Genomic DNA, 24675 nt, shown 5'->3' with positions numbered 1-24675 from the left:
GTCCTAGCAACCAATTCACTGAATGCTCAGAAATTCTGAATACACATGTCAGCCATGGAGGTCTGCATACAACAAGAAATTACAAGGAGAATAATGCCAAAAGGAACCTGATATAAATGCCTTGCCTTGTGGCTGAAGAAGCAATCAATATCCAAGATTTTGGTGCCCTCACATATGCCCAATCGAATTATTCCTCAGAATCGCCCCTGCTGCTGTCATGGGGTCTGATCATGATTGATTTCCAGCTCCTAACATCTTCTTTTGTCTCCTAAAATATTCGCTGACCTTCCCCTAGCAAAGCGCTATTCCCAAGTGCAAGGCTTGATGCTTATCCAAAGAACAATTAGCAAAATCAAACCAATGGTGGCTGCAGTCCGGTTTAGCGTCATAGCTCTTACTACTCCTGCAACAACACTATTCCTCTTCAAAATCTCCTATGATGTATCGCCTTATGCTCCCAAAACCAGCGCTGACCTCCAATGAAAGTTATGATGCTTCAATGAAGTGACAAGGGCAAAGTCGTGGGTTTGGAGGAAAGAATTTGTATTGTCCCAGACCTGCTCCTTGGCCGGCTATCTTCCAAATGATCTTCTAACAAACCGCCTTTCTTCTCCAATAAATATCAATGCTTTTAGGTGACCCAAAATGATGTGCTGATTACACCATGAAACCAACTATCTTAAAGATGCAACAAATCTCAATAGGCACAATATGGAAGACTGAGTTATCTCTCACTCTCAACTGCAACCCCTCGGAAGATCTTTTAGGACCCACAGGGACCCAACCGCCTGGGCAAGACCCGGGTGGGACCCAGGTCAAACCAAGGAGGACCCGGGTGTAACGTCCTAGGGTTATTGTGACACTATCCAAACTTCACTGACCTTTCAACACAGCAAACTACAACTGACAGATATTATTCCCCCTGGATTCACATAGCTAGATTGCAACTTAAATTAATTATAAAGGAACAGATAAATAAATGAGGACAACTTAACTGTTTTATTATTATCTCTGGAATAACAGAATTACAACTATCTGTTGCTCTGCAGATCCAAAGTTAGACCAAGTATGGAAACCTTTACAGTACTCTAAAAAATTGTAATGAGATGTATGAACAGTCTCCTAGCTAAGCTGGATGATACCTTGTATGGATTCCCTGATCTGAAATATTTTCTACTGTCCTCAGTTGCCTAGCTGAGTGTAAACAAGTGGTTATTAAATGTGCTTGCCTCAGGTATGAGGGTCATGATTTTTCATTGGATGTGGTGCTCGATAGATTTGATAGGTCAACCTTATGAAACTGGTTTCTCTCATTCAAAACAACTAGTCTAAAGTTGGCTAGATTGTTGATGGACTGGGAACTGTGAACATATATAATTTTGATGTTTGAAGTTTGAACATATATATATATATATAAAAAATTAAAAAAATATATATATATATATATGTACGGACGAACCCGTACCCGTACCCAAGGAAAAAAAAATTGCCGAATCCGCGAATCCGTACCCGAATCCGAACCTGAATCTGAACCGAAACCGGTAACTTAGTAATTAACTTAATATTATTAATTAAAATAATTAATTAAGCTATCCATGAAAAATAATAATAATTTGGACAACTTAACTAATTAAATTAATTAATTAATTCCTCTCCAAAAATGGGGACATTAAAATTGTTGCCAAGATCTTGTTGAAAGAGACATTGTTTTTTTCATTTAAGTTATCGTGAATTTCATATGTTGATTCAACAACATGTTGCATGGTCTCTACTTCTTATTTGTTTTCATGTTGATTAGATGAATGAAAGGGAATTGTGAATGATTAATGGTCAAATTTGTTTATCCATACCACTAGCGATTTGCTGATTGTAAGTTTGCCTTGTGTAGTCAATTGGAATCCTTAAATAAGCTTAACTTCAATTGCTATTCACACCTTGATATGCATTGCCTTGATGGTATCCTTGTTATTAATAGTGATTTGAACATCACGTGCTTACCTTCGAAGATCACACTAGCTTTGTGGAATTGTTTGTTGATGGCGAAGCAGAGCTTAGTTGAGTTTTACCTAATCACTCATTGTCTCTTACATTCCTAGGAGTAGATTAGTCTTCCTAAACCCTTCTCCTTTTGTCCTTTTTTTGAATTCAAGTTAGTTTAGGAGAAGCACCACAAGATTGCAATATCAAATGATCAAGTTCCAGTAACGTCCAGGCATTCATGTACAACGCAAGTCCCCTTGTGATGCCAGCATTATCACATCAAACCATTGAGCTTATCCACAAGTCAAGACCTAACATTTCAGAACCTTGGAGTTGTCTCATTTGACCATGAAGCATAGCATTTGAGAGACTTTGTTCAAGAGAGGATAAGATAACTTGGTATTTTATTCTATGTTTGATTGTGCCTAAAAACACATCAACAAGTTCCACACCTAAAAAGGCTAGGAGAATGTCCGAATTAATTGCCAACCCTGTTTGAGGCCACAATTTTTTGGAGATTGCAGACCCATCGGTGACAAAAATGAACTCGAAGTCACAGAATTGGACTTCAACTTGAATAGATTAGATATGGGTACAACTACAATCAAAGGAGACATTTATCATGCCAAATTTTCTGTAGGAGCTCTATCAAAAATGGTCAAGCTTGAAGTACAAAAGAATCTAGTGCTACAAAAGCAGGTGAGTACTTTGACTAACTTCATCCAATCCATTTTGCAAACAAATGATCAATCTACAGGCCAAATTGAAAACGTTCCAATTGAGGGGTTGGACCCCAATAAGTTAAAGCAAATTAAAAGAAATTAGTCTATCACTTTAGCCACAAATAATTGGGCCAGCAAAGTAATATTGGATGGAATAATATGCATAGAAGAATCTATGAGAGCCTATGCTCTAATATCAGAGAAAATGAAAGCTTGGAACAATGAGTTATAGAATGTCAAAAGAGAGAAAAACAATTTGTCCATGATCCTTCATGAGTTGCAGGAGGTTTCAAAGTTGCCCTTGGCCCTTTTGATCAATGAAAGGATAATCAACAATCAAAGCGAGAATGAATCAGCCTCATGGATAGATATGCTGGATAAATCTCCATAATTGACGAGTTGGATACCCAAATAAGGTCAACCTTAGTGCAATCTCGGCTAGACATCAGAGATTTAAAGAATCACTTGTCATTTCTCGAGATAAACATATTCGAGGAAGATGGAGATAAGCTGCTAAGGAATATAAAATGTGATCCAAAGCTTTAGGGCAAGAATAAATGAAGAGTTGACTATTGAAAAAGTGAGTTAGAGGACAATGAAAACTTTGAAGAACCTAGCATCCTAACTCCTAGGTTTTAAAAACCAAATTCATGATGTACCTCCAAAGGTCGTAGAGACAGATCGAAAGTTGAGCAAGTATAAACTAAGGGAGAATAGTATAGGCAACCCAAACGCTATAACAATCACACTAATCATTTCCATATATAGGGCATACAAATCAAAGATGCAAGGACAAACGACACAAGAGGGATCTGCAAATAATGATGTAGAAGCGCCACGTGGAGGAGCTGAAGATGGAGGACCCATCGTTATTTCATAATTAACTCAGGGCAGGGAACAACATGTGGAAAACCACCGGCTTCAAGAAAGCCACTTTTTACAACTTTCTTTGCAATAGGGGAGATAGATTCTTCTCACATTCTTCTAAGGATGCCATGCAAACTCAAATCGCCCAATTTTGTGTCTAACACCTCGTCCAAACTATTCTCTATATTGGGAGACATTGTGGAGGCAAGGGTTCGAAGCAAGTGGTATTGAAAGCAATTTATCAAAGGCTCTGCAACACTGGTTGTTAAGGGATGGTTATACACTAGAGCTTCACCAAGAAGACACATGAGGAAACTCCCAACTTACTGTTGTGACGTTTTCACACATCGCCCCATTGCAAATGGGGACCCCCTACTTTTTAGGTCCCCTTGGTCTTTTGGCTTTTGGTTTGTTGGGTCTTTTAGCAGCAATCTCGTGAGTCTCCTCGGTTTGCAAATGTTTTGGGGTCATTTTGATCAACTTTGCAACTCGTTTGAGTAAATTTGGCCAAGTCTGGAGCGTATTTTGTCCATTTTAGGGTTTTGCCCTTCAGACTTGAATTTGAGGCCTTTCCTTTAGGGTTCTGGAGAAATTGAACGTTGTATTAGAATTAGGGCCCTCCAAGGAAGCCGCCAATGAAATTTGAGCAAATTCTAAGCAACTTTCTATTTTTAGAAAGTTCCTATTTTTTAGCAATTTCACTGCCTCTCAAATTGTCTTTATTTTGCCAAAAGTCAAACTTACTATTTTTAGCAATTTCTATTTTTAATAAGTTTCTATTTAGTAAGTGTCGTCTTGTCTTGTTTTGCCCTAATCTTAACATTCTGAAGTACTTGCTATTTTTACTAAGTCTATTTTTGGCAGGTTCTTCACAAGCAGGGGTGTTGACATTGAAGACTGAACATTCTAGAACATTTCTAAATCCGGAAAGTTTGAAAAAGCGGGTTATCTAATCAAAAAATGGCTTATGGATACCCATTCTAGAAGAGGAAAGCATTGAAAATCCTCTGAGTCTGGCACAGAAAATCACCTTGATCCAAAATGGCATCCTGATCCGGAAATAATTGAAAAATGGCTAAGCCTGGATTAAAAAACAAGCAAAAATCCCTCATCAGAAGAATGCATCCAGATGCAAGTGTGTGCCAAAATGAAGCCATGGAGGAATTTTCCTCCATGGTGAATTTTCCAACACAAGGTCGAATTGGCGCTCAAGAGGAATGATGGGCGCTGGAATGGGGTAGTGTAGGAATTTTCCTCCACCCCAGAAATTCCTTGACCATGTTGATTTAGCGCCCAAGAGTTAGGTAGACCGCTCAAACAAGGGTGTGGAGGAATTTTACTCCACACCACTCTTTCCTCCATCATGCCAAAATTCCGCCCAAACAAGAAGTTGGGCGCCAAAACAAGGGTGTCAAGGAAAAGTCAACAAAGTCAACATTCCTCGACTGCATGGAATTTGTGCCCAGGCATCAGGACAAAGCGTTAGACAAGGGGGGTGATGGAATTTTCTCTAAGGCATGAAAATCCTCCAAAAGGTAAGATTGGTGCCCAAGTCAACACATGGGCGCCAGAATGGGGTCATGAAGGAAATTTCCTCCATGACCAAAATTCCTTCACCATGTAGAAATGGCACCCAAGGTTAAAGCATAGCACCAAACCAAGGAAGGGAAGGAATTTCCTTCCAAATGAAAATTCCTCCGTAGGGTCATTCCAATGCCCAAGGTTGAAGATGGAATTCCAAGGCATGTATATTTGGGGTTTGTTGATGTGTTTGTTATGCACATGCGAACACAGAATTCCTTTGGCTTGTAAGCAATGAAGCTCACATGGGTTCGAGAATTACAGTGGCACTCAAGCAGGATTTTAGATTTTAAACTCGCCACAACTTCACCTAAGAAACCACAATGACTTGGAGCAAACAATTAAGTGTGTAAAATATAGTAATCGAAAAATGTCGATATCTAGACACAATAAGTGATTCTCTTCAAAGTCAAATACAACTCCTAACCAAATGATGAAGTTGGAGAGGAAGAACCTCGGATTCAAAAGCACTTCATGAATAGATACCTAGGAAATGGACAAAACATAAGATCCAAAACTTTACTAGTGTGCGAGGAAACAACACAACACCTTTCTCACAAATAGAGGCTCCCACTTGGGACACCTAACCTAACCAAAACGACTGACTCTAAAGCAAACTAAATGACCTGAGCCACCGAAGGATCTTGAGTCAAATGACCCAAGGCAAATTGACAACATGGCTCAACAAAACCTCTAAGCTATGCATACAAAAGGAAAACCTACTCTAACTATATACAAGACTCCTAGAACAGACACGACTCAAAGAAATGACATATGTATATGATCTTGCATGATTTCTCAACTTATGCAACATGCGCATGGCAACAGTGATGGTTCTCAATTGGGCAAATTCATCCTTGAACTCAGAAAGGTAGGCTCGTATAAGGCAACTCTCATACTCAAACAGCTCCTCACACAAGATGATTAATTGGGGTAGTTCATTAGATCCATGGTCAATCCAAATGCAAGTCATTCTTCCAAAATCCCCATAATCAAAATCATAACAACTTTCAAAGCTAGGATTAAGGAAAGAGGCGACCTGACGCAGTTCATGTTTAAATGGAAATGCCTACTTGCCATTCACCAGTTCATCGTCGAGTGAGAGACCATCAACCAATTCAGAAGGTTGCCATTGATGATGGATCATTCCACTCGCATCTTTGACATGCAAATTCACACTTGTTGGTTCTTTTGGAATCCTTAGGACTAGAAGTAGCACAACCTCGAATTGTTCATCACTCTTCACTTTTGTGGCAACAATAGGTTCAATATCTTGCATAAACCATGCATCTTTATGAAACTCCATAAGCATATCCTCGAAAATGAGAGTGTCTTTGATAAGTTGATCTTCAAAACTTTCCTCAACTTGCTTTTGGTATATGATCTCAAGTGATAGCACCCTATCAAACCATTCGACTCTTCTTCTTGTAAAATTAAATGCTCATCCATACTATCTCCTTGCAACCCATTCAACAATACCTCGGGAGGTCGAAGTTGGTGATGAATCATGCCATTCGCAGCAACTTGTTTATCTTGGGACAATGTCGGCAATGACTACTCTTGTATTTCTTCCTCAAGATCTTTCAAAACCCCCTCGAATTGTTCTTCATATTTGGGCTCACTTGTGGCTCTTCGTGCAACATGCCAATATGATTGTTTCTTCATTTGAGGCTGCTACTTGAAACCTTTTGCAATTCACTCTCAAGGACCTGCCTTTGTAGGATGGACGGATATTCCCCAAGGAACTCCTCCTTCTGCAACGGGCGTGAATCACCTTCTTCCTTGATTGCTTGATCAACACCTTTATCACCACCTATCACCACTTGAATATTGTACTCCCCTTTAGGTACAAGGTATAGAGCTATCCACTGCAATACATTGATCATCAGGTGGACTTGTGTCATCAACTTGCAACTGGGTTCCTTTACTATTGGACGATATAGTGATGCCTTGTTCTTGTGCTCTTCTATACTCTTCAACTGCAAGGTATGCACTCCAAGATCTATCCACAATACACTCTTCCTTGGATGGGATTGGCAATTCGAAATGGCATCTAGATTGGTTGATAGCTTTTTCACATATCAAACAAGTGAATTTTGAGTGAGGTGCATTGTGAATCCGACACCAACAAGGAAGCAACACACCTTCGAGTCATATATTACCCATCTCAATCTGGCCTTAAACTCTCAACTTGAATCTTGAGAAAGGATCATTTCCATGGATATCGTCATTAGGCCTTATGCACAACTTCGGCTTGAGAACATCCCAAAAGAAGATTTTTCCTTGTGGGAGCAATTCTATCCTTGACAAATATGTCAAGCAATGCATTTCATCATGTTCATTCATCTCATGGATTCTACATTGTCCTGGCCTTACAAACTCGGACAAGTTGCGCGGGTGCATGTGCACATTCAATCTCCACCAAAGATGAAGGATATCAACTTCTTGCTCATTTTGGTGATGCCACTCCATTGAGAAATCCTCTTTTTTTTCTAATTTTCTAATTTTTTTATTTCTTTATTTTTGAAATTTTTCACCTATTTTGGATTTTTGACATAAGAGAGAGATCTATAAAATCTCAAATTCAACTTGAAAGCACACTTTGGTTCCAACCTCCTTTGCGAATCCACTTGATAATCCAACGATCATCCTCTTTCTTTATACAAATTTTGTTGAGCGTGGAGGGTAAAAAATCCTGAGAACACTCCCGCAAATATGAATTGATATAATCCGGATTTTAGTTGTTTAGACATTCATCGTGATCAACCCTCCTAGTGCCAATTCTATTGATGTGTTTTTTATGCACATGCGAACACAGAATAAAATACCAAGGTACCTTATCCTCTCTTGAACAAAGTCTCCCAAATGCTATGCTTCACGATCAAATGAGACAACTCCAGGTTTACAAAATGTCAAGTCTTGACTTGTGGATAAGCTCAATGGTTGATGTGATAATATTCGAATCACAAGGGGACTTACATTGTACATGAATGCTTGAATACTTAGACATTGTTGGAACGTGGGATTAATTCATCTAACAAAGAAAGATCAAAAGGAAGGGGGTTTAGGAAGACAAATCTAATCCTAAGAATGTAAGAAGTGTTGAATGATTTAATGGAATCCTACTAGGCAAGGTCTCACCTTCAAAACGAATAATTTGACACAAGTTTAGTGCAATCATCTAAGGTATATTTCATGGATGTTCCAATCATTGCCATCAAACATTGATACCATTCAAGGCAATGCATAAAAAACGAAAGTATAACAATTGAAGTCAAGTTTGCATAAAATTTCAGTTGACCACGCAAGGCACACTTACAATCAGCAAGAGGCTAGTGGTATAGATTAAATGGATTCCACACAAATGCATTCAACAAATTCCTTCATTCAATCTAAGATACTTGAAACAAATTCTAATCTAACTTGGAGCCAATGAGAACCACAAATGCATGCAACACTTAAACATAATCACCATCAATGGAACAATGACTTGTATTCAAATCTGCAGCATATAACCGACAATTCTCAAAAATCTCTCTTACAAATGAGGCGATGGGGTATATATAAAGGTCTCATTACAATGAATGGCTCAAATTGATTCAAGATCAATGGTCAAGATCGAAAGATAAAAACCCTAATTAGGGTTTGTTACAACCACCATTACATTGGCCAATGAGAGATGAGGGTAGGTAAGATAAATAATATTTGATGTAATGCCATGTGTCACCTATTCCCTCCATGAATGAATGTTGACTTGGTACCCTTTGATTGAACGAATGGTGAATGGGATGCCACCTCAGCCTGCATTGTAGACTTGCTCCTTGAACATTCTTCATGATGTTTAGAATTCCTTGTGTGATACTATGCATTTCATCCTTATGTTAGGGAATTCCATTAACTGTTCCCTCCTTATGTTTGGAATTTTTTCCCAATCTTGGAATCTTGAAATATTTCCTTCCTTGGCGCTCTTTGATACCAAAATCCCTTGACGTAGTTCCTGATTTCTTGATGTGAAATCCCTTGTGCTCATGCATTGAACTTGCCTTCTTGTTCACCATCAAGGTGAAGTCCTCTTCATGTTTAATCTAGTTCACATCCTTGCCTTTAGAAATCTGTCTTGAAATCCTCTTCCAATCTTTGAAGTGTTGATCTTTCCTTATCCGCATTGTTTGAGCTTCCTTGCAATATGCATCCTCCTTCACCTCGAGCCTTGATCATCGTGCTTTCCTTCTTTGTAGCAAACCTGCAAAACAAACAAGTATCGAATCAAACACCAATGTGATAAACTTGATTTCAAACCTGGTGGGAAATTCATCAGCATAATGGACGGATCAGTTCTCAAAACATCCACATTATCCTTGTTCATTTCCTCACTCGGTGGGAATTTGATGCCTATCTGGACAACTTTGTTATTGATCTTCTTTCGAACTGATTTGTTCCTTCCTTTGTAATTCCGCCCTCAAGTGGAAATTCGACCCTCATCTGGACTCATTGTCCTTGAAATTTTCTTTGACTTGATCACTATTTGATGGAGTGGAAATTCAAACCTCATAGGCACTTTGTTCCCAACATTTGTTCCAACTTGTGATAAGTAATCTTAACAATCAATTTAACTTAGGTTCCGATTGTAACATCAATTCTGGAAAATGTCTGGATTGAAATCTAGAAAATTCTCCTCAAGAAAACCTGATTTTCAGAATTAGGATAAGTCTGATTGCAATAAATAAGTCTGAAGACACCCCTGTAAACTCAGAAAATCAAGTATTTGGAGCTCAAAATTGTATACCCAGGTCTGGAAATATCACTTGGAGGTATGAAAACACCCAAAAAGTGACTGATTTTTTATATCAAAGTTGTAATAAAAGTCTGATTATCTGAGGACTGAGTCTAAATACGCCCTACAATGTCTGAAAATACTCAAAAAATGGTGTATTGAAGTCTGATTTTTTTATTCTTAAGTCTAAATACACCCTCTGAAAGTCTGAAGACACTCTGAAAATGATCAAAATCATTGGTTGGAAGTGGTCACAGCCATGTCACATGCTTGCGTTTGAATTATTTTGCCCCTCAATACTCAGAAATGGTCACATCTGGGCACAACCATGGCTGGAAATGAAATTTCAGTCTGAAGACAACCTGGTTTACTTAGTAAAATGTCAAAAATGAGGTCCAGAAGCATACCACAAGCCTGGAAATACTTGGAAAGAAGTGTAGATAAGTCTGATTTTCAAATTTCAAAGTCTAAATACACCTTCCAAGTCAACAATGGTTGCCCAAAAGTCTGAAGACAACCTGGTTTACTTAGTAAAATGTCAAAAATGAGGTCCAGAAGTATACCACAAGCCTGGAAATACTTGGAAAGAAGTGTAGTTAAGTCTGATTTTCAAATTTCAAAGTCTAAATACACCTTCCAAGTCAACAATGGTTGCCCAAAAGTCTGAAGACAACCTGCAACTAACATGAATCAGCATTTTGAAGTAGTTGCAGCCATATGAAATGTTTGCTTTTGATGTACTTTACCTCTCCAAGGTCAAAATGGCCAAATCTAGGTGCAAGTAGAGGGCTGGTAAAAAATTTAAGTTTGAAGACAAGTCTGAAAATGGAGTTTCAGACTTATATAAAACAATGGAAGCTTCACCAAATGTCTCCAAAACTCGCCAAAATGAGTGCACAAATGAAATCGCCCAAGTTTGGAGGAGCTGGAAATGGAAGTTAGTCTGAGGACAGCCTGCAACAATGGAGTTTCAGACTTATAGCAGCAATGGTGAACCTCAGAAAATGCTCAAAATGACCCTACAATCAAATCACCTAAGTGTGGAATGGTTGGTAAGTTGAAAATGAAGTCTGAAAATGGAGTTTCCAGCCAACCCTGAGGTCAAAGTAACTTCCAACAATGGCACCCAGCTCTGATCTGAATAAAATGACAGCCCCTTAGCGTCAATGATGTTCAGCAATATCATCTAAAATCACCCCAAAGTGAAATTTGCACCATCTATCAAAATCGTGGTGTCTCCGATGGTGGCGCCACTTCTCAAAATTGACAAATATGGCTCAATCAGCAACAAAAGCTTGTTGTAGCCTCCTCCAATGGCAGTGCCTAGATGAAATTATCCTCCAATCTGCAACTCCAACTCAAGAATGGTGTCCAATGGACACTTAGTCAAAATCGCACTAGCTGGGAAACCACTAACTTGCCTTCAATCTGCCACTTATCTATCACAATCAGCACTTATAATATTACTTTAATGCTGGACAGGCTCTTTAAAACTACTTGTCAACTCACCACACAAGCAATGTGGGATAAAACCTTGCCCTTTTAAACTTGCCTGGGGAAGGTCGATTTGCTTTTGGAAAATAATTAATCATTTAAATCATTGAAAATCATTAAATAATTGTTTTTGATTATTAAATAATCATTGCAAATACAAAAACAATTAAATTCGACCCCACTTGCATTTAAAATCATTCAAACTTCATCAAATTTGACCACTTGGGAAAAATCGCCCCATATCTGGATAAAAATACAGATGAAAATTCATCACAAATCATCATACTTGCCATTTGGGGAAAATCGACCCTCATCTAGATAAAAATCCATCCATAAAAATCACTTCATTTTGCTTATTAAGTCCAAAATTCACCTTTTGGGGAAAATCGATCCCCACCTGGAAGATTATCCTGATCAAAATTCATAATAAGTCACACTTGGGGAAATTAGCCACACATCAAGACAACCATCTTCATAAAAATCCATCAAACTTGTTCACAAACTCTCCTGGGAAAATCGATCTTCATTAGGATAGGAAATTTCATCCGCATCAAATTCATTTGCATTCTAGGGGAAAAACATGGGTCATCGAGATAATTTCCCACATTTGGTCAAAATTTTAGCCTCCTGGTGGAAAATCGCCCTCTATCAGGAACTTGAATGCGGGAAAAACAAGGTCCATCGGAAATGTGGGGGAAATTCACCTCCCATCGAGATTTTGAGTGGGGGAAAATGATGGGTCATTGGAAATGTGGAGGAAAAGCACCTCCCATCAGGATTTTTGACCTTTAGACCACTAAAACATGGATTTTCATCAGGAATCTAATGATTTTTCCACTCAAAATCATCTGGACACTTCAAATTTCATCAAAACGTATCGGACTTGGTAAATTTATCAAAATTTGAGCGAGAAAATGGGGATTTCATAGGGATAAAGTGCAATTTTAACTTGAATTACCTCCCAGGAGCAAGAAAATAACCCCTAAAGGACCTCTTCACACTTGGGCACAAAAATATCTCCGACTTAGACTCACCTAGGCATATTTATGCTCAAATTTAGAACTTGTTACAACCTCAAACTCGAACAAAATTTAGGATCACACTTAACAATTTGGCATTTTAAACACGTTTGATCCTACACCCTCTCATTAGCAAAGGCAAACACTACAAAATCATTACTAAACCAAGGCAATCTAAGCGAAACATATACCCTAAAAAGCGAAAAAGTGGGGTCCCCATTTGCAATGGGGCGATGTGTGAAGGCATCACAACAAGGTCAACGATGAAATTGAGAAAATAAAATTCCCCTTGGGAAAAAAATTTTAAAATCCTCTTTCAAGCACGAAAATTTGCCTGAATTTCAAGATGATGACAAATTTGGCTAAGTGAGAATTTTCTCGCTCCTAGACCTCGAAACTCAAATTTGAAAAAAATCCTAAAAAATAGTTAAGGCGATGAATTGATCAAAATTTTCTTCCCAAGGAAAAATTACACCCAAGATGAAGGACTTCCAGGAAAGTGAAAAATTGGCTAAGTGTTGGAAATTCTTTCTTTTAGGACAGAATTCCAGGAAAGTGAAAAAAATTGACTAATTGTTGGAAATTCCTTCCTTCATGACAGAATTCAAAGCAAGTGAAAATTTGACTATTGAAATTTCCTTCCTTCAGGACAAAATCCTTGGAAAATGTGAAATTTGGCTAAGGATTGAAGAAATTCCTTCCTCAGAGCTAAAGTAGAACCAAAGTCAAGATTGGGCACCAAAATGAGGTTAAGGAGGAATTTTTCCTCCACATCAAAAATTCCTTCACCATGAAGAAAATGTGCCCTAGAAAAGGAAAAATAGTAAGCACCAAAACTAGGTGAAGGAGGAATTTTTCCTCCAAGTAGGTGAAATTGGCGCCCAGTTTAGGAGAGGTGCACTAGATGAGACTAAGTAAGGAATTCCCTTCCGAGTGAAGAATTCCTCCACGTGATGAAATTGGTATTGGAAGAGGGGCATGGAAATTAAGTCAAGGAAGAAAATCAAAGTTCCTCTCTCAAGGTAGAAAATCGCCCAAAGAGGAAGAAATTTCAAGACGAGGGAAAAATTGGCCAAGGAAGAGAATTTTTTCTCTTGAATTCCGAAGCTCAAGATCGAAAAATTCCTAAAAAATAGGAAGTGATTGATTGGTCAAAATCCTCTTTCAAAACGAGATAAGCACAAAAATGCGAAAAATTCCTTTAGGATGAAAAATTCTCTCTTCAAGAATTTCTCTCTCCAAGAATTCCAAATGCAGGATTCCTGCAAGAGCAGATAAATTTGTTAAAATTCTTCCAAGGTAGGAAAATCTTCCAAAATGTCTTTTGTGAGCCTGTAATGGAAAGATTCTTGTAAAGGATGAGTTGGCGACATGCAAAGAGAATATTTCGTATTAATAAAACACAACCAGGAAAATTATAAATGACGGCGAGGTCCATTTGCATGGCGAGAATCTATTGAGTACATGAAGACATAGTGGCCCATTCATTGTTGGAATATTTGACCAAGGTGGCAGCGAATTCATTTCATGGCAGCCGTCATACTTAATGCAGTGGTGGAGCATCTTTTGCATGTAACCGATTTTGGATGTGATGGTGCATTTATTACACATAGGATGAATTTGAAAGAAGTGGTGCATTTAATGCATAGTGGGTGCCATTTTGGGCAAGAAAAAATTAATTGTAAGCAGGCATAATAGGCATTTAATGAATATTCCCACCTCGTTGCATCATGTGTGGAGAATCTTTTAGGGCAAACCCTAATTAGGGTTTTGTATGTAATCATGGCTTGAAGCCTATATAAAGGGGTGACCCCTTCATTTGTAAAGGAGGGAGATTTGTATGAAATTGTTGCGATAAGTTTTTGAGATAATAACACTGATGCATTGTTCTCTAATGGTGTTCACTTAAGTTATTTTTCAAAACTTGCATGGTTTCACCTTCCTCACTTAGAGTAGAAATAGAGTAGTGCTTTGATTTCAATGGAGAATGTAATGGTGTTTGACGAATCTCCATGGTTCATACTTTTTGCATCTTGTTGATTATAAGTTGCAGTGTAAAGTTAGCCTGAGCCACTAAATTTGTGTTAAGTTCGATTGTGGATAGTCATTTGGATTGCGTCATTTTGGGTATTCAAATGCACTTTCTCGATGTGAAAATCCTTCAACATCCTTAGAAGATTGCACCAGTTCTTGTGGAGTTGTAGTTAATCTTGGTGAAGCGGAACTTGGTTTATTTGGAATTCGTCCATTAGAGAATTATCTATTGGTATCATTGCCCTTAGGAGTAGATTTAGATCCTTCTAACCCTTTCCCCTTTAAATTTCAGTACATTTGAAGCAAAAGTATCACAGAATTGCTATATCTGATGATGAAGTTCTAGCAACAACAAAGAAGTGAAAGAATAATCCAAACGTAAGTCCCCTTGGATTACCAACATATCACATCAAGCCAACTAAGTCAGATCCATTGCATAACCGAAACCTTGGAGTCAATCGTTTGAACTTACTGCAATCTTAGCATACAATTGAACTTTGATCAAGAGAGAGGAAAGTGACCGTTAGGCAACTTTATAATGTGTTAGATGTTGACATAAAAAACACGTCAACACTTACCGCATTGGCTAGCTCTTTGAAAAAGCTCCGCTTCTAAATTAAAAGAGAGATAAAAAGGAAAAACCTTTACCCTAACCAATTCTCGCGCTTGCTTGCAAATTTTCCTTTGCCGCAAAAACTTTGGACTTCTTTCTGCTAGCTCCTTGAGATGAAATGAGTTTTTCGAAGTGATATCACCCTCTTTAAAGAGGGCATTAAATTCGTTTAATTTCGGCGGCAGGAGTACCCTCACTCTCTTTCAAAAAAAGTGCTAATATATTTGCGTATCTTTCACCACCTAACCAATCATTATGCCTCATACTTGAAAGTACCTTGGAATGACCACTCCTTGCAGGATGAAAAACCCCTTAGTCGAGACATTGGTAACTTTTCAAACTCTTGAACCGAACTATCAAGGGGTACTGGGTTAAGAAAACTTCCGACTAGCCAACTACTGAGACAAAACCAACACAAGGGACTATCATCAAGATATACTATAGAGCAGTCAAATGCCCGGCAAACTTAAGAACTTATGAACCACATAAAAGAAGGGGTACAAAGGTACCAAACACACCCAACAAACCAGCATAAAGACTCCTTCAGCACACACAACCAACAATAAGGACCCTGAAGCATGGCGCAGTCAGGCGGTCAACGGCTCTATGAACTTTTGTACCATTAACACTAGGTTCAAAAACTTAAAGGTTTGTCGACTAGGTACAAGACTTGGACAAAGGGGCGACTAGGAATGCGACTTAGCAACAAAACGAAGGCGGGTAGACACCAAGGGCCAGTTCTTCAACAAAAACATGCATTCTAAGAAGGGGGACCAAAATTTTCAAAATTTAGGGTAACAATAATATTGATTAAGTTGATTATAACAAAAGGAGATGAAAGCTCCTTATAAAGAGTTTACAAGACGATCATTCCATAAGGGAAATGATCGAGAATAGAAACACGAAAGACAGAAAGGAAACTAAACAACTAACTAAGATGACCATTATAGAAACATTACATTATTAAAATAAAACGCCAAACTCCAGTATCATCAGAGTCCTACCTTACATTTGGATGTCGATCCCAAAAATGTTATATAGATTGATGAGGAGACACAAGAGGGATTGGTTGGGGTTCCATTGCCAAGGCAGCCCCTTGCATTGACTCAAACTTGAGCTTCGATTTTGATTTAGACCTACCAATTGCATCTATTGATTAGGGATAGTCATATATTTTCTTAGTTCCGTTTATGTCATTCCATAGTTGAAACTTGGAGCCTTTGGGCATTCTTGTTATAATTATTATATGATATGCATGCACATTGATAATGAAAGCATTTGAATTTTGTTAATTTATTTGTCAATTCTCATGTGAAATCTCAATTCAAGTCTAATGCTATGTATTAAACTTCTACAATGTCTATGATGAATTCCTTATCAATGTTATGAGATGAATATTTAAAATTTCTCTATATTTTTTAAAATTTCTCTATTGACATCATCCTTGAAACTTGGGGGAGTATATCATTAAATCAAATTGGTTATGGTGGCCCCCAATTTCTAAGAATAAATGCAAACAATGGAGCTGAATGGGAAGCTTTGATATTGTGGTGAGTCCAAGCCATTGATGAAGGTAAAAGTTCCAATTACCATTTAAATAGATATGTAGAAGAACTTTAAAGGCTTCGGGATAAAAGGAATTTTAACAAAGCAGCAAATTGCTTCAATGATAGCATAAACAATATCCACTAACTAGCATACACAGTCCTAAAGTAGAAAAATGGCCAAAATTAACTTAAACTTGCTTGAGCAATAATTGAGATTAGCTATTATAGTTTTAAGATCTAAGAATTATTAGATTGTGCATTTCACTAGTTGTATGGGATAGCAATTGTGATGCAAGAGCACCGGAGTAGTTCAAACCGGCACCTTAGATTTGATCCCAGTGAGACATCGATCTCAGTATTGGTGTGCTCTTACTGATTGGTTTTGCAGTGTATGGAATCGGGTTGTGGGTGATTTCCATAACTTGCGGATTGTTGAGTGATGTTGTTTTGGGCCTTGTTCGATGTTCCCGGAGGAGCGTGTGAAGTTTTATGCACTTGAAGATGTTCTTGGTGATTTCGGCCGAAATGTTATCGTTTGCACGTTTCATCATGAACCAGTTGGTCTTTGGCTGACTTGAACGAGTTGTTATTGCTTGCAGATGGTCTAAAGAGAAAGTTTAGAGATTCATTTTGAGGATAGAGGACAAAGGCCGAAGAAAGTAGAGACCAAGCGAAGATGTAGTTTCCGGAGAGATTCTGGTCCGGGGGGACTGAAGTCCGAATCAATGCAGATTGTTACTAAAGACCTATTTGTCAAGCAGAAGATCTGCGGATCTTAGATTTGTGTTGCATGGATTGTTTAGTAATCTTGGGCTGCGGTCCAACATGTGTAGCCGCCGAAGGCTTATGTAATTCTTTAAGTGATTTTAATGATGGATTTATTTGTTACCGGTTATATTGTGTGTTGCTTCTACCGGTTAGGGTTGCTTACCAGTTATATCTTATGAAGTGTTACCGGTTGCCGGTATCTTGCATAGTGTTATGTGTTATGCCGGTATCTTGCATGGTGTTTTGTGTTATGAGCTGCAAGGGCAGGAATGTCCTTCATTGGATCTCCCTACCTTGACTATGTCAAGTGGTATCAGAGCTGGTTTGTGAACCTGTTGATCAAGGAAGACCCGGTTATGTACAGGTTGGTTGGAAAGGAAATTGAGGCAGCTTGTAGACTTGTCCAGATCACCGAACGTGAGGCAGTACAAGGCTTGCAAGCAGACCGTCGAACCTAGAACATGAGCTTGAGGCAGTTAGTGGGTGGAGACTTGAACAAATCGCCGAACCGAGGCAGGCTACAGGGTGGACCGATAGATCACCAAGGAGAGGCAACCGGAACCTGTAGTCAAACTGTCGAACCCCTAAGGCAGTTGCAAGTACCTACTGACAGATCGTCGAACCAGATCAAGTGATGGGACTCACTTTTCAATTAACCCCGAGAGTCTGATGCAGGAGCACCAGAGTAGTTCAAACCGACACATTGGATTTGATCCCGGTGAGACATCGATCCCAGTATTGGCCCGGTATTGGTGTGCTCTTACCGGTTGGATTTGATCCCGGTGAGACATCGATCCCGATATTGGCCTGGTATTGGTGTGCTCTTACCGGTTGGTTTTGCAGTGTATGGAATCGGATTGCGGGTGATTTCTATAACTTGCGGATCGTTGAGCGATGTTGTTTTGGGCCTTGTCCGATGTTCCCGGAGGACCGCGTGAAGTTTTATGCACTTGAAGATGTTCTTGGTGATTTGGGCCGACATGTTATCGTTTGCATGTTTCATCATGAACCGGTTGGTCTTTGGCCAACTTGATCGAGTTATTATTGCTTGCGGATGGTATAAAGGGAAAGTTTAGAGATTCATTTTGAGGACAGAGGACAAAGGTCGAAGAAAGTAGAGACCGAGCGAAGATGTAGTTTTCGGAGAGATTCTGGTCCCAAGAGGACTAAAGTCCAGATCAGTGCAGACTGTTACTAGAGACCTATTTGTCGAGCAGAAGATCTGCGGATCTTAGATTTGTGTTGCATGGATTGTTTTGTAATCCTAGGTTGATGTCCAGCATGTGTAGCTGCTGAAGGCTTATGTAATTCTTTAAGTGATTGTAATGATGGATTTATTTGTTACCGGTTATATTGTGTGTTGCTTATACCAATTAGGGTTGCTTACCGGTTATATCTTGTGAACTGTTACCGGTTACCGGTATCTTCCATAGTGTTTTGTGTTATGCCGGTATCTTGTTTGGTGTTTTGTGTTATGAGCTGCAAGGCGGGGATGTCCTTCATTGGATCTCCCTACCTTGATGCAACAACAATGAGAAACTGCATTAGGAGATCATTTGATTGGAAAGAGTGTGGCATATGGGAAACATTAATGGTATATCTGATGTCATGAACCATTAGGTTTTTAGTTGTTTCTTGTCTTGACAAGGTGCTAGAGTAGTCTAAGGCAAGGCATGGCAAACACAAAGTCCAGGGAGCTTGGTGGTGTATAGTTGGGGGTAGTAACCCCTACTAAATGCACAAATAATGAACACGAAACACTAGCAACAATTATACTTTTTAATATTTATATTATTTTTCTACAAGCAACATACATATAAAGTAAAGTATACCACTCTAATACGACTTACTAGGTAACCCAAATTACAAACTCTATACTAATATGTATTGCTCCTAAGGGTTTCCATCCCCAAGATGATAGGTACACACCTAAAAGGTTTCATCTTCAATGCACCCAGCCATTGTAGCAAAGCCACTAACACAAGCTAATTAGTACATCCCTCAACTAGTGGAAATTAGTGACAACAAACTAATTAGTCCATCCCTTAACTAGTGGTGTTAATTGATAGGCACTGAAGACCCAACTGGTGCTTAACTAGAACACACAAATACTTAGCCACTACTCAACCAGAGGAAAACTCGATCACCTTATTCCTAAAATGCAACATACAATTCTCACTAAAAATTGAAAGCAACTACCAACTAATCTATTGCTAATCCTGCATTGACAATCCCTTCACTAAATAGTTGCAGAGTGTAAAAGGGGATATTGTATGTGTGAGCAATGGTATCATGAGAAGATTGCTTTGATTGCATAAATCTCGCGTACAAGTCAGAAGTTTCAACTTTGAAAGGTTTCCCATTAATGGTTTTAATTTTCTTAGGAGAAGGACTTGCTGCAGCCACATGGATGTAAGGTCTTTAGGCCTTTGCGGAGCCACGGAGACAACAATAACATTCACAGACTCTTCACCTTTGAAAGAGGATGTCGTGGAAGATGACTTTCCCTTTACATCTCTTTTGGATAGAGGTGCTTCTAGAAAATCATCTAAGACTTCATCCAACGTATCAAAGTCATCCTTAGAGAATGCCTTATCAAAGGCATCGAGCTCTAAGAGGAAAAAATCCGACATTAGGCATTCACGCCAGGTTCAACTAAATGTAGGGGAGGAGATTTGTCCCCTCCAAGATGATGAATCTTAGAGGACAAACCAATCCGCACTACCTCTTCGAACAGGCACTAAGATGAGCCAGGGGATAACAAAACTAAACCAAAGACTATATGGAAGTAAATAATAGATTTATGACACCAAAATAGTGAAATACAAAAAACTAGTTTTATAGAACAGAAAAGAATCAAAAGAGGAATATACCTCTGAAACGGGGTGCTCTCAGGTTCTCGGGTTCTCGACTTCAACGCGGGGCACGAACGTCAGTGTGGCACGCTGTCGTCTGTGCAACCCGCGAACAAAAAATCTCAAAAAGATTTATGTGCACGCTTTCCGACATGCGAGACCTGTTCGCCACCTGCGCACACTGAGACGGGAAAAATGTTAAGGGCTATATAGGGGCCTACCTCAGTCAAACCCCCGCTTAGGTGTTTCCATCGCCACGGACAGCCAAATAGATAGATTGGAAAAATAAATAAATTGGTAACTTGGTAAATTGGAAAGATGCAAATAGAAACTATACTCCGCTTAATAGAAGCAAACCCCTATTGCATATAATGTAAAATTGGTAGATTGGAAAGATGAATGCACCTAGATAATAGATGCAATCAAAATATGAAAGATATATTGCATGCAATGATAGAAGATAAAGAGAAAGCAAAGCATGTAGCCAAACCCCTCTTTGTTTGAGACACGAGCATGATAAAACCCTTGGTATGTGATTGTTGGTGAGATTTGCTACGCGATAGTTGCAGCTAGATATTGGTAGATAACGTGTCCAAGAGAGTAGAGAGCAATAGTACAATATGAGAGCCAAGAACCCAAGATGGGAACCCCTCCAAATGAGCTTGGAAGAGTTTTTAAACCCGAAGGAGGCACAAAGAGCCATTACGGCAAAACGCGAGCCAAAAGACACACGTCGGCCAGCGTCCGAGTCTCTGCCAGATTCGAGATTCCGTATGTTTATTGGGACGTTAGCACGGCGCAAGGACGTCCACGTGTCGTGTGACCAAAGATAAACCCAAAGGGGGTTTTGAGGCATACATAGGTTCTTTGCCTTTTGAACCCATGATGCCAAAATAGCAGAATTTTGATCATGGATTTTGTCATTAACGCACTGGAGGACATGCGTAAGTGTCATAAATGCACTGGACACAATTTAGGACACAATTTATAGGCACTGAAGATTTAGCCAATAATTAGCTAGAAGACACAAATACTCTACTCAACTAGAGGGTGCAAGACTAAACTGCCTTATTCCTAACAGGCAACATATAGTTCTAATTGAAAACTAAAAGTAAACTACCAGCTTACCTAATTGCTAATCGTGCACTAATAATCCATTCACTAAATAGTTATGGATTAGAAAACGGCATATAACATAGTGGCCCTAGGGTTTATAAAAGGAATTCTGCACAAAGAAGATCTTGCAGCAGGGAAGCGTTCCAAAGTGGCTACAAGAGGTGATTTCACAAAAAATTCTGCATTTTCAATTCACAATGCTTCTGTTAGGCTATGGCCATTACAATTATTTATCCTCAACCAATTCTCTAGTGCGGCATCAGTCAACCTAGAGGGGACAACTAATCAATGAAGCCTATTGTGGTTAGGACAACGGGCTAAGGAATAAAGAATGATTTTGTTATAGAAGAGTTGAGGCAAGAAGTGGGTGTCCTTTAGGTATATTATGTAATGTTGGGAAGCCTATAGATGGCCTACATGTCCGTCACCATCACGGTTGTCTAAAGGTTGGCAATGACTCCTTGAAGTGAAATATGCCATGGGGTTCATTTTCCGACATTAGCAGAGGAAGGCCAGGCAAAGAAAAAGATTTATAGATTGACGAGGTGGCAAATTTAGGGCATGCATAAGTTGCTCTTTGCATTGATGCTTGATGATCTTTTATTAGGTGCGATAGTTTTTTTCTGCGCATAGATGTTATATGGCATTAATCTCAAGCAGGTGCAAGGTTCAAAACCATCCAAATTAAGAACCAATTCACGGCATATAAAATAGAGAACAATTTAGTGGTAGTTCTTTAATTTACTTCAGGTCACATGTTTATTTAGCGCATGAGAATGCTCCTATGCAAGCATTGCAGAGGGAATTGTTTTTCCATTTATCTTATATACTGTTTAAAATATATGTACAACCCCACCTCCTCTGAATTCAAACCCGTGACTTGTACTTTACAGTACATGAACCGTCGCCGTTAAGCCAACTCACATTATACGTAAATATCCCTAGTACGGATTACTTTTCCATTTACTTGAGGAACCCTACTCTTTGGATTCTAACATGTGATCTCCTTCAGGCCCACTCAAGTTACACTGCCATAATAGGAAGGAAATGGCAGCTTGAAACCCTCAAAAGGTATGTAAACAAAACAAAATCAAAGAAAGTAAACAGGAATGTGCAGTGAAAGTACCTTGAGAGTTTGCGGCATAATGTACTTGGAGGAGGTTGGCCTGCATAAGGCGAGAGACGGATTCGAGGTCAGCAACAATGACGCGCAGGCGCTCTCTCACGCTTCCAGACTCTTCCAATTGCTGCCTAAACTCCTCAAATTGCTGCTCCATTTTCTCTCTCTCCGGCAAACCAGCGCAAATGAAAACCGTTCTTCTGCAACTTAAACCCTCGCCAAAAAACGTACTTAAAAAACCTTTGTAGTAATGAGAGCAAATATTTTGCCTAGGGAAATGTATATTTTGTGGACTGGAGAAAGAAAGCGAGCTTAACCTTGGGGGTTTTGAAGAGGAAGAATGAAATGCAGAGCATGAAGCAAAGTTTTTAAGAACGCTGATGGTCTTCAGTTTACACGTACTAAATAAAATGGCCATCGTAGGTGCCTTTTCTGTAAAGATATTTGCAGTTACTTTTTAAGAGTCATATAACCGTTTGTTATATTTCCTAGTGGCGGGCAAGCGGCAAAAATTCACTCCAAATTGCACCGTTTCTACAAATTAAAATTCAGGATTAAGCTCTTATATTTATTGATTTAAAATGAGCTTCTTATATTTTATTGATATAAAATGAGAATTTTGGCAGAAAATTGTTAAGCAAAATTTTTTAATTATATTTTTTCTTTTTATTTATTGTATTTTTTCTGAAGACTATCAAGAAGGTATTGAATCTTCTTTAAAAAAAAATTACATATATTTGTATACATTGTAGTAATATTAATTTCATTCTTTTTTGATAAGATGGTTTCCTTTTATTATCTAAAGTCTTAAGTTTAAGTGTATTTAAGAGTTTCATATATTATAATGGAAGATTTTTAATAGTAAAATTTATTCCAAGTTACATATTGTAAAATTAATTAGGAAAAATAAGATACTTACAATGGTGGTACATCCAAATATTTTTCTCTTTTAAATTACTATGATGACATAGATGATATTACTATGATGACAGGAATTTGAATTATCACTTTATAATAATATTTAATCATAAGACTATTATTAGAAAATATTAATATCATAAACTAGGTAAACATAAAATTTATCAGTAATATTATTTTTTAACTTATTAAAAATCATTTCATGTGTATGGGTGGCAATTAAGAAGACCTCTATTAGTGGAACCACAAGATCTAAAACTTCAAGGAATTGCAAATTTAAGTTGTTTAGAATGTTACGAGACTCTAGTCAATCACTAAGGCTCTAATTTTGTTTTTAATGTGTATTTATTGCACAAACTGTAGAGTCATTTTCCACCAAGTTGTATTAAGGCATTTTTAATCACTACCTCCATTCTACAAGCATTTGTTGGTGTTGGTGTTGGTGTAGGTGTAAAGTGTGGAGTTGTCAATGATAATGGTCCCAAAGAAAACATGCAAATTTCTACCTATAAGGGATAAAACCACATACATTACACTTTCACACTTTGAGCACATGTTGTATGTATACAGCCATTATGTTGAATTCAACTTTTCTAGCACAAGAATTGACCCCTCCTCCAAAACCCACTAATCAAGCCTCCTTACACATTGTCTTAGTCATGACTGGTCCACACATTTAGGTCTCTTGCCACCCTAGACCAAACTACACAATGCAAGCCAATCTACAAGATTTAATTTGCATATTTGTCACCCCAAAGCCAACTTTTCTAAATACAAGTTATATTATCCCATCAACCAATGTGCCAAAATTATCAAGTTGCAAACTAACGACATGTATTTATTATGTTAATAAGAATCGGCAATAATATTAAACATTATGCCAGCAATGAAAATGAAAATGTCCTAATTGAAATAAGTTGTGGTAGATAGTTCTTGTGAATCAAAATGTTCTAGTGTATATTTACATTAATACTTACAATTGATTGATGATAGCCTACGTAGATCTATAAATTAATATCCTTAGTCATGCAATTAGATTTCTTGGCACAAAATCTAATTTGACAATTCATCAACTTCTAAACAAGTCATGTTAGGAGTGAGAGAAGTGGAATTTTGAATAAGGTGAACTAAGTCATGTCATGTGGTATGGTGCATATAGTAAGTCACATCAAGCAACCTAGTATGGGCTAAGAAAGTGTTGGGAATGGTTATTGGCCCAAACTAGTGGGATCTATGATGGTGTTTGGCTAGAAAATTTTAGATAAGT

General features: G+C 38.3%; 1 protein-coding gene across 1 annotated transcript in view; it reads right to left on the bottom strand.

The window, feature by feature from the left end:
- LOC131875040 (uncharacterized) overlaps nucleotides 1–22973 on the bottom strand; it is a 140090-nt gene extending 117117 nt beyond the window's left edge. Inside the window, exon 1 of the mRNA XM_059219051.1 lies at nucleotides 22497–22973. Coding sequence (XP_059075034.1) covers nucleotides 22497–22908 — 412 coding nt within the window. The 5' untranslated portion in view covers nucleotides 22909–22973. The remainder of the gene's footprint in view (nucleotides 1–22496) is intronic.
- Nucleotides 22974–24675: the final 1702 nt, after the last annotated feature.

The sequence above is a fragment of the Cryptomeria japonica genome, chromosome 1 (genome assembly GCF_030272615.1).
Source record: "Cryptomeria japonica chromosome 1, Sugi_1.0, whole genome shotgun sequence".
Taxonomy (NCBI): Eukaryota; Viridiplantae; Streptophyta; class Pinopsida; order Cupressales; family Cupressaceae; genus Cryptomeria; species Cryptomeria japonica.
This window is presented reverse-complemented; position numbering and strand designations above follow the sequence as displayed.